We start from the raw sequence: 11,387 nt of genomic DNA, 5'->3' as shown, positions 1-11,387 counted from the left end.
GAGGAATCCAGCGAGGGGGAAGAGGAGCCAGCCTGTGCAGCGACCCCCGCGGAACAGCCCTGCCCGCTGATTTGCAACCGCTGCGGGAAGTGGGGACACCGAGCCTGGTTCTGCTGGGCACCCGAACCTTGCACTCCTCGATCGGCGTCGGGAAACGGGAACACCTCAACCTCCGCTCCGGAGAGCGCTGTTAAGACCGGCGCCCCTCAGGCTACCGTGGGGCGAGTCGGCTGTAGCCGGGGCCTGTACCTCCACTGCCAAATCGAGGACCAACCCTGCCTGGCCCTACTCGACACCAGTTCATCGGTAACCCTACTCCGGCCGGGCGTCCTCCCCGACACCGAGGGCACCAACCCCCCAGGATGGGGGGCCTCCAGCCTGCGGCTAAGGACCGTGACAGAACAGCTCGCTGCAGTCCGGGGGAAACAGGTGCTTGCCTTCCGTCTAGGTGCAGCAACGGTGCGCCACCCCTGCTACCTCGCACCCATCCAGGAGGACTGCATTCTGGGGCTGGACCTACTGCAGTGAGTGGGGGCCAGTTTGGACTTTGGCCAGCAGGAGTTGGTGTGGCAGGGGGAGCGACTTCACCTGGTGGAGGGCAGGCCCGGCGAAGGCCGAGGGACGCGGACTTGCCAGAGCCGGGGGAAAAAGAGGCAGTGGCGGCGGTGGCAGTCGCTGGGGCAGACCAGGCCTGCGAGCCGGGGAGCGAGCGTGCCGGATCCCGCCCCCGAGTCAGCCAGGGGGCCAGACAAGGCGGCAGCGGCGGGGGCCGAGCGTTGCGTGGAAGTGAGGCGCACTGTTGAGGACGATGAGGACCAGCGGCAGCGGCTCCAGGAGCTACTCGCCCAGAACGAGGACCTTTCTGCGGCGAGACATGAGGACTGCACCCTCACTTCCCTGGTCCAACACGAAATCAACACCGGCGACGCTCGGCCCATCCTCATCCCATCGGGACGCATGGTTCACGCCAAGCGGACCGCCGCCGAGGAAAAGACCTGGGAGATGGCAGCAGCGGCGGTGATTGAGCCCTCCGCCAGCCCGTGGTCGGTGCCAGCTGTACTGTTCAAAAAAAAAGATGGCTCGTGGAGGTTCTGCGTCAACTACCGCAAGCTGAACGAGGTCACCCGGAAAGATTCCTACCCCCTGCCGAGTATAGATGACGCCCTGGACTACATCACCGGGTCGACCTGGTTCAGCTCCCTGGACCTCCGCTGCGGCTACTGGCAGGTATCGCTTGCTCCCGATGCTCACCAGAAGACGGCCTTTTCAATCGGCCAGGGCCACTGGCAGTTTACTGTCATGCCTTTTGGCCTGTGCAATGCCCCGGCGACGTTCGAGAGGCTGATGGAGAGGGTGCTGGCATCGGTCCCGCGGAACCAGTGTGTGCTGTATCTGGACAATCTGCTGGTTCATGCCCGGGGTTTCGACCAGGCCTTGACGAACCTCCAGGCGGTGCTGGCCTGCATCCGCCGTGCTGGCCTGAGGCTCAACCCCCGCAACTGCGAGCTCCTGCGGCAGAGGGTGACTTCCTGGGACATGTTGTTGGACCGCGAGGGGTGGTTACGGACCCACGTAAGGTCGTCGCAGTGAGGGGCTGGCCGACTCCACGCACCGTCGCAGAGCTGCGCAGCTTTCTGGGATTGGCCTTGTACTACTGGAGGTTCATCCGGGACTTTGCCAGCATTGCTGCCCCGCTGCACCGCCTCACCGACAAGGGCTGCCGTTTCGACTGGGACTCGGGCTGTGAGATGGCCTTCAGCTGGTTGCGTGAAGCTCTGGTGGGGGCCCCAGTGCTGGCCTACCCCAACCTGCGGTTACCGTATGTTCTCGATACCGACGCGAGTAACTCGGGGGTGGGTGCGGTGTTGGCGTAGTGTTCCAGTTGAGGACCGACCATGCGTCCCTCACCTGGCCGCTCCACTTTAAGGAGCCGGAGGGGCAGATGGCGCGATGGATAGAGGTCCTGCAGGAGTACGACTTCAGTGTCGTGCACCGTGCGGGGTCTCGCCATCGCAATGCCGACGCTCTCTCGCGGTGCCCCTGTGAGGCCGCGGACTGCCACTACTGTGCCCGGCAGGAGCAGCGTGAGGGGGCTGTCCGCACCGTGGTGGAGGCGAGCACCGTGACCATGGCCAGGGAGGGGCCGCTGGGGGTGGGCCTGTCAGACCTGGCGCAGCGTCAGCAGCTGATCCTGACGTGGGGCCGGTGCTCCGTTGGAGGGCAGCAGGACTGCGGCCTACGCAATAGGGAGCTCGCCCCGCACCCAGAGTCCGTCAAGGCCCTCTGCGCCCTGTGGGAGACCTTGGAGGAAAAGGACGGGGTGCTGTGCCGGGGGTGGCGGGTACGGTGGCAGCTGGTGGTGCCTCAGTCGCTCCACGCGGCCAGCCGGGCGTGGGGCACTTCGGCGGTAAAAAAAACCCTGCAGCGTCTCCGAGGCCATTTTTATTGGGGTCTTTGCCACCGGGACGTGGAGCGGTATTGCCGAACGTGTGTGGTGTGTGTGGCGCAGAAGGGCCCCCCCAAACGCTCTCGGGCCCTCCTCCAACAACACCATGTGGGGGTTCCTATGGAGTGGGTGGGGGTGGACGTTTTGGGCCCATTTCCTCGCATCGAGGCCGGGAACCGCAAACATCTTGGTGGCCATGGACTATTTTATGAAGTGGCCGGAGGCCTATGCCCTCCCGGACCAGAGTGTCCCCCCGGTGGCCGATGCACTGCTGGAGGTGATGTTTTCCAGGCTGGGGGTGCCGGAGGAGTTACACAGTGACCAGGGGCGTAACTTTGAGTCCCAGGTCTCCACCAGCAAGTGCCAGCGCCTGGGGATCAATTCCATGCTGAAAAGAGAAGAAATAAAACACGTTTTCTTTCTTCCCTTTTCAGCATGGAATAAACGTATTACTTATTAATTAATATATGTGGCCCACGAGACTTGCTTTTAGCCATGGTTGCGGTCCAGTGGAAAAAAGGTTGAGAACCACCTGATAGCGATTCATACCTCTTAACTAGGTTTGCAGAAAAACTCTCAACACCACTCCTCAGTTGTTTTGTTTTCACAGCAGCGCAAGTGAATGACGTCATCATGATGCGCGGATGTGCGGAGCATTGAGCTCGTGGCAGTGATTGACTCAGCTACTGTAGATGAATATTAAAAAACAAAAATTGTTGTATTGAAAAATAACATTTCAACTCCTGCAGGCGCGGTCTTGTTTTGTTGCAGATCTGTGCAGACTCCGTAGGTCAGTAATAAGATGGCGAATTGTCTGTTAACTCTGCAAACCGAGCTTCACTCTTTCATGGAGGTTTTACTCAAATCGATCGTGTATGAAATTTCACAAGTTTTCCGAAACAGGATGTCGGACTCCGAGAACGAGTTTCAGGACAAACTCCGCAGCATCTCCCAGATCCTGGTGAGACGGGCCGTGTTTAAAATCACACAGTGTGTGGAGGAGAGTTTCGGGAGTGAAATGGCGCAGCTGAAGAAGGAAAACGAGAGCCTGAAGTGGAGATTGCAGCTGTGGGAGAAGGAGTCGGGAGCAGGGGGAGATCAGGGACAGACAGATCATGTTGGACACACACTCCCCTGTGAAGTCACTGCAGAAATAAAAGAAGAAATGGACACGAAACCGGAGCTGTCAGGTCCGTGTAGTGACTTGTATGAAGTCAGTGTGTGCGTGTTTAAAAACAGTGTATTTAACTTAATTACTGGTGAGAATATAGAGAGATGCAGAGTAATGTTTGAATGACTTGTGTGATGTAGCAACGTGATTCTTTGCTGGAAACTGAACTGTTGTTGTCTGTTATGATGCTGAAAACATCTGTTATACAGGGCTGAGAACGCCGTTTAGACTGCTTCGGTGTTGTTTAGTTATTAATCGAGACACTTCGTTCGGTAACTAGAGTAAATAAATGATACAATACTGTATTTACATCCCTTTTATATAGAATCACTTATTTAGTGTTTTTTTACCGTTGACAATCCTGCTTATTTCCTATTTTACTTAAAGTTATTAAGCTATGTTCAATACATGAGATGTCTCATCTCGATATTGTATAAAAACAAACAGATTTAGGGTGTTTGGAGACTTTATTAGAAGCACTTACACAATCTTGTAATATTTCATTTCTCATAATTGCTGTTAGTATTCTAAGGCAACAATACAGTCCACACTGTAAAGAGAGTTATTATATTAAATAATTTGTTTGCAATAATCCTGAAGTTGCTTGCAAAAAATAAATCGTTGTCCTTGATGTTAACACTTATGAAGGAATTGCATCTCGGATATCACACTTGTATTTCACACTGGTAGTAGATACGGAGGTCCTCATAGCTGACTGTCTTGTTAGGAACAGAGTTTAATTCCGGGATCATGAGACACACTGCCACACAATGACCAGTTCTGAAAAGTAACCTCTATTCTTTTGATACCTGTGGACTGCAGGATAAAGTAAATACCAGTGTGTCTCTAGAGCTCTGAACTAGTCTGTTTAGGTGCTATAATCTCCCTGTGGTATGAGGTGCAGGATAAAGTGAATATCAAGGTGTTTGAGGTTAGGAGACTGTTGTATTCAATGACCTTGGAGGTTTATTGTGTCTCTGGATTGTGGAGGGATTGAAAGGACAAACTGTTTCCCCAGGTTTACCTCTTGGTATTTGTGTGCTGCTCTGTTTATACAGTGTTATCCAGTTTGGATAATGGAGTTCCTTTTTCTGACCTCTTTAGAAAGACAAAGATATTTTAGCAGTAGCCAACATCTATGAGTTATCTATCAAATTTAGCAATAATGCTAAATTTATTTCTAATTGCTCCAGTGAATATATTATCATTAGTTTTCTGACATATGCGGGTTACACGAATAGCTTAAGTATTTGTGCCTTTTTGCATGTTAACCAGATTTTTTCTTGTTAGTTAATATTTTTAGATGTTTTATATGTCTTAGAATATATGTTTTTCTAGAATTGGCGTTGCTGATTATCCTAATGCAATCGCAGATTGAAAATGTAAATTAATGTATATTGGTTTCAATATGTCCTTATATTTTTTAACAGTTTATGTGGTGATTGAATTTGAAATTGCAGTAAGTATGCAGTTTTCACAGTTTAACTCCAACTTGGATGTTGAAACATTGCTTTGCTATTTGTAATAATTTTTTACTTACAAATTACATTTTGTAATCAAGAATCTTGAAATATTTTATGAGAATTGTTAAGATTTATCGATTACATTTTTTTTCTGTTGTGTTTGATACTTTTTACTTTCTTTTTCTGTGGAGGTATCTAATCTTGGACTGTATTCAAAGCATGTTTTAAAGGTCCTGTTCTCTTGTCCTGTGATTGCAGGCTCAGAGGCCAGTGGTCTCCCTGACACTGGGGAAAGGGCTCCTCTTGAACAGCAGCACAGTGAGGAGGAGTGGAGCTTTAGTCTGATGCAGGAGACAGAGCTCACTGCCGGAGAAGGGAAAGAGACACTCAGTGAGCAGCACACAGAGAGCAGACAGTATGTCAAGGATCTGGACTCTGTGCCCATGATGAAGACACAGCCCGAGAAAGAGACAAATGGACTTTTAGTATCTGAAGATTTAACAGAAAAGGTCAATATTCTATACATTAAGACTATTACAATAAATTTTAATGAACAGGAATCTGTGTCTGCACAGAGGCTCAAAGAGGAGGAGCTGAACGAAGTGGATGAGTTTAATCTTACAGAGCAGGACATGGAGCCCCAGCTGATTGACCCTGAAGAGCAGCAGACTGATGTACCTGGTGAAGAGAACGGTACTAGGTTACTGCACACAGAGAAGAGTCAGGACAGGGAGGACTTTGAAAGGAGGAACAGCACCAAGATCAAAGACTCAGGAAGACTCAGTCAAGACCTTGCTCAGGTAACGTGCCAGAATTGTTATTAAAGGATAGACAGCAGCATTTTTGTCAGTTAAGCACCTTAGAAAGTCATTGCTGTATGCATACAGCAAAGAGATTATCTGAAGGCAGTGTGGTAAAAGTTTTGTTAGGTCAGGTCATTTTAAAAAAGCATAAGCATGTTCACAGAGGGGAGAAACTATTCATCTGGGTGGAAAATGGAGTTGTGAGTGAAGGCAGTACTGCTACATAGGACTGGAAAAATGATAATGATGAAGCAGCACAACAGAGGTGCTCCGGCTTTGAATTGAAACAGGGCATAGGGAATGATTGGATTCCTGATTGATAATTAGAATGGATCACCTTCTGCTAATCCGGTCATAGTGAAGCTCTGGAAAACCCTGTTTCCCAGGGCAAGCAGGGACTGAGTGACCATTTACTGTGGTAAGTTAAATAAGAATATGAGTAATAGAACACAAATAAGAATATAAACTGAAGACAGGAGAAATGGCTAAAGCCAGCACAAAGGAAGAACTCATCAAAGCGATTTATAGGTTCTGGGAGGAAGTGCTGGCAAAACAAAGTTGAAACAATTTTAATAGGCTGTTTCATGTTCTTCCCAAGATTGTTGAGCACAGTGGGGGACATTCGGGAATTTCACAGATGCTTTTGTTCTTTCTTGCATTGTCAGATTGTAAATCAATAAAAGCATTTAATTAAACATGCGTTTGCGATTTTAATCCAAAATAAATGAAAATAGTGTGAAAATATCTTATCACCTCCTTGCCCCCTGTGGGTAATGGGGACTCTCCATTATAAACATAAATATAAAGCCCCAAAATAAACACACAGTAATAAATAACGTGTTCTACATTGACCTTTTTATTAAGTGATAGACAAAAATCCGGGCAGTGTCTTTCTCTGCAAGCCAGTCAAAGAAGTAAGTAGGTGACTCAAAGCTCGAAGCAACAATATTTAATACAGTGTGTATTCTCCTGTCACAGTGCAAAATAGAACAATTTAGAGTACATAATGTGGTTATGTATCGGGAATGTTTGCAAATGTTGTGATAATTGTACAATATACGCTTTTGGGAACACATTCGTTTTCGAGCAGGTAATTGCTCACTTCTGCTGATGTAGAGTGCTTTGTAATCTACATGCTCTCTCCACATAATTCTCCACAATGAAAATGTCTCAGAACTAGGCAGACTGTATAAATTATAAAGCAAAGGCTATGGAGAAAAAAAAATCACCACTGTAAGCAACTCTTTTGACATGTACAGTAAATGTGACACCTGTGGCACGTCGAGTGCATATCCTACAGTGTGAGGGCATTTGCAAGACTATTAAAAAAGATTGATCGAGTTAACAGTCTGGGTGTGGTGAGTTTTGACTGTTTCCTGTCAGTCTTGGGCGAAAGTAACCCATCTTTCATTGTAAGGTTCGCCTATTCTACTCTTACATGAGAATATATGAATACACCAAGGGATTCGGTTAAGTTGAGTTCCCTTTAAAAAAAATCTGCAAGCCTGCACTACAACAGCCATAGTATGGAGACAAAGACTTTTTTGTGGGAAGAGACGTGGTGCTTCAGCTGCCTTGGCTTGCAAAGTGCGAAGGGTAAGCAAATACAGCGGGCTTCATCTGAAATACCTGATTATAGTGCATAATACAAGGTATTATTGCTGTATTGAATTATACATTCTATTATAAATATTTCTTCACAGCCTGTTCTACATGAAAACCCTGCACATGTTAAACGATCTTCGGAGACTACCAGGACAGTAAAAAAGAAAGCGGTAAGACGGGTGAAAAGTAAAGTTTATTTTGACGTCTGTTCCGCATCTGCTGAATACTACTGTGTGACATTCTTTCTTAGATGTATTCTGTTATCTTGCACAGGCTGTGGGTCTCTGCTCTCAGCCGCTGGCCAGGGTGCCAGCCTGTGAAAGCAGCACCTGTGTGAAGACTGTTCAGCGGCAGCGGGAGCAGTCCGACTCATTGCTGGGAAAGGTTGGGAGGTTGGAAACACTCCTAAAGATGCAGAAGCAGGAGACAGTATGTTCCGGCAGTCAAATGCAAGGTCAGCTGCCTCTGAACAGACCTTCATCTCCTGATAAGTGCCCTTCCCCGCCACGCAGGTTGCTGTACCTGGCGGAATGCATATCTCCACACAGCCCTCCTCCCTCAGCAGAGCACACACCACCTCAAGACACTCCATCCAGGCCTCTCTGCTTACCTCCGCCCAGGAATTGGCTGGTCCTGTCCCCACTGTCTCTCTCCCCTCAGGAAGTACCATCTACACAGCCACAACAGAACTCACAGATGCCAATGCCACGAACAGTTCTCCCAGATATCCAACTTTTGCCCATCAGTCAAGAGAAGGAGGAGAGATTATACATGCAGTGCATCGGCATAGATGGGAAAGCCAGAGCCGACCGTTACGCTGCTCTTTTGTTTCGTAATTTTGTGACTTTTGAAATTTATTGGGGGTGGACCACATCTGTAAATTTCGATGGGTCCAGAGGTAAAAGCGCCTTGCCTTGCAATCTCCGGGAAAACATTATCGGCATGGTGAATCGGAGATTCTCAAAACTAAGTTTGTATGATTGGAAACGAATACGTGATCGGATCAACGAAATGCTTAGAAGAAAGAGGCGCTCTTTTCCTCTGGTTTAACAGTCTGTGCAGCAACAAAACAATCCGTTTAAACAAGAGAGTGTGGAGTTACTTTTTGTCAATGAAAAAATAAAGTATTTTTGTGTCGATTTAAGTGTCCTTGTTTCAGTTGGGTATGCATGATTACCATGAAACAACACGGGGTCATTGTTATTATTATCAAATCCCTCAACCCGTTCACTTGTGGTTATTTTGGAAACATTTTGGGCACTCTGAACGAGTTAAACTTTGGTACAGGACAAATAAATGTATTTCCCACAAGCTATACTGTAGTGGTTTTAAAATTATACAACATCGTGGTGTATGCATGTGGAACGTCTTTGTTCAAGTTTTAAAGCTACAGTACGGAAAAACAAGTGTTAAGAAAACAGGACATTTGAATGCTGGTTGCCTTATGTTAAAGAGCAACAATGACGACAGAGCATGCTATTGTAACTTTATCCCATCCCCTGAGCTTAACTGTCTATTTTCCATAACAAACAGTGGGGTGTAACACTTCTAACCTGTGAGAAGTACGGACCTGCATTACATAAAGTGGCTCCAATTGAATATGCTGTAGTAGTTAAAAGTTAATTCCAAGCTGAAAAGAAAAGACTCATCCTCTATAAATTGAAGGTTGTGAAAATGGCTGATGTTGAGACATAGGTTGCTGGTTCGGCACCAGTCTGCAAGTTGTTTTATCTCCTCCCTGTAGGCAGTCTCATCGTTGTCAGTGATCAGGCCCATGACTGTAGTATCGTCAGCATACTTAATGATGTGTTTGTGCTGAACTTGGCAGTACAGTTATGGGTGAACAGAGTAAAGCAGTGGGCTGAGCACACAGCCTTGAGGGGCACCGGTGTTAAGGCTGAGCATATTGGAGGTGAGGTTGCCAATCCTGACAGTCTGGGGTCTGCTTGTAAGGAAGTCTAGGATCCAGCTACTGAGGGTGGTATCTAGACCTAGAACCCAGAGTTTGGTGGCAAGTTTTATGGGTATGATGGTGTTAAATGCTGAGCTAAAGTCAATGAACAGCATTCTTGTATAGGTGTTCCTTTTATCCAGGTGAGTTGGTGTGGTGTGTAAAGCTCTGGAGATTGCATCCTCTGTGGAGCGGTTTGTGCAATAGGCAAACTGGAGAGGATCAAGTGTTTTTGGAATGCTGGCTTTAATGTGTGGAAGAAGTAGTTTTTCAATGCACTTCATTATGATGGAGGTGAGTGCAATAGGGCGGTAGATGTTCAGGCATGTGGGTGCTGATTTTTTTGGTATTGGGACGATGGTGGTTGTCTTGAAACAGCTAGGTACAGTAGCCTGGGCCAAGGAAAGGTTGAAGATGTCAGTACAGACATCAGCTATCTGCCAGGCACATGTTCTGAGTACCAGGCCAGGGATACCGTCAGGTCCAGCAGCTTTTTGTGTGTTCACTCTACTTAGTGATTTCCAGACATCTAGCTTGGATAGTGTGGGGATGGGGTGGCAGGGGAGGCAGTGGTCCAGGTGGCTGGTTTTGAGTTTTGAGTTTCAAAGCATGCGTAAGAAAAGGATAAAACGTTATAACTTTTTATGAAGGACAGAATTTAAGCTTGATAATGTTAGAACAAGCACATTAAAACCAGAACCCATGTAAGTTACCAGGTTAAAGATTTTGATGCATAATATATTTATGCATAACAAATATGTATGATGAAGGTGGAGGGTTGTGTACTTTTGTCCAACTGAGCAATTTTGCTTTTATAAAATATTCAGAATTGTAAATGTTTAATGATTCACATGCTATAATACACAGTTTAAAATTCTTAAAAGTCTAAAGAGTATACAACTTAAATTCTTAATTGGAAAAAGATTGTCCCTCAGAAGTGACCGTGATTTGAAACCAGGCATTTTCTGGCTATAGCTCAAATACTGTATATGAAACGTTAAGCTTTATTAGCTCCACCTATTAGCTCATTATCATATTTCAATTAACATGCAGTATGATGCACATATTACATTAGTTATTCTATTGATAAATGCACAATTTCAGTAGATATTGCTAAAAATATTTATGTATATTTTAACATTTTGGACATGTGGATCGCTATGGTAACCTTGTAACCCATTTGGAAATTTACTGTGGATCTCCTCTTTGTAGGCTGACAAAAAATCTATAGATGGCAGGTATGTGTAACCATTAATTGTAAGGGAAAGGGGGAGCGGGTAACTGTATTCACACAGGACAGTAATGAGGAAAATCTTGAATATAGCTTCGATGAGTAAATGACCGAGGGGACAGAGGGGAGGTAGCAGTGTCTAGGGGGGTTAGTTATGTTAGGTGTATTGTTATTTACTACTACTACTACTGCAGTGGTAGATTAGTAGAGCTATAATTTTGCAACTTCCTGTGATGTTAGCCTTCATAAATTCTAATATTTGAACCACCTGGTGTGCAATTGTGCAAAGGATTATACTGTACCAAATAATGCAAGCTAAAAAATCAAAAATATTTTTAAAATTGGAACAAATCTCTATGCATGAAATATCAGCAGAAATCAATATACTACTGTCCATTTATTGTATTGTATAGTTACACAAATAACAGTTATGCTGCATTTTTTTAATTGACAGAATCTATTTCGGATGGACACAGTAGTTCATTAGATGAAGAAGAACCACAGATATACACAGAACCAATAAGTACGGTGTTCCCTTTTGTGGAAGACCAATAATAACAAAATACATGTAACACCAGAGTGGAAAGGATCTCATCTTCAAGCAACTTGTGTTAGCAGTCCAATACAGTACTTCAGTACTCTAGTTGAGATAACATACTTGAAGATATAGTACAGCAGTCCAATCTCTTTGCATGCCAGAATGACCTCAGCTCTCCA

The 11,387-nt window shown here is 46.1% G+C and overlaps 1 protein-coding gene across 4 annotated transcripts; it reads left to right on the top strand.

Moving 5' to 3' along the window:
- Positions 1–3,084: 3,084 nt before the first annotated feature.
- LOC107076004 (uncharacterized) lies at positions 3,085–11,260 on the top strand. Of its 4 annotated transcripts, none has more exons than XR_001477443.2 (4): positions 3,085–3,636; positions 5,339–7,479; positions 7,587–7,658; positions 7,762–8,627. XR_001477443.2 is itself a non-coding variant. In XM_069198911.1 (4 exons), exons 1-4 carry the CDS (start codon positions 3,249–3,251, stop codon positions 8,536–8,538), a joined length of 1,779 nt encoding a protein of 592 aa, XP_069055012.1. In that variant the 5' UTR covers positions 3,085–3,248; the 3' UTR covers positions 8,539–8,627. The 4 variants fall into 4 exon arrangements, 3 of the variants coding, with proteins under 3 accessions (XP_069055012.1, XP_015194768.1, XP_015194769.1); XM_069198911.1 differs by having other exon boundaries at positions 5,339–5,880; XM_015339282.2 differs by having other exon boundaries at positions 5,339–5,880; positions 7,739–8,627.
- Positions 11,261–11,387: the final 127 nt, after the last annotated feature.

This window comes from Lepisosteus oculatus, chromosome 14 (assembly GCF_040954835.1).
Source record: "Lepisosteus oculatus isolate fLepOcu1 chromosome 14, fLepOcu1.hap2, whole genome shotgun sequence".
Classification (NCBI taxonomy): Eukaryota; Metazoa; Chordata; class Actinopteri; order Semionotiformes; family Lepisosteidae; genus Lepisosteus; species Lepisosteus oculatus.
This window is presented reverse-complemented; position numbering and strand designations above follow the sequence as displayed.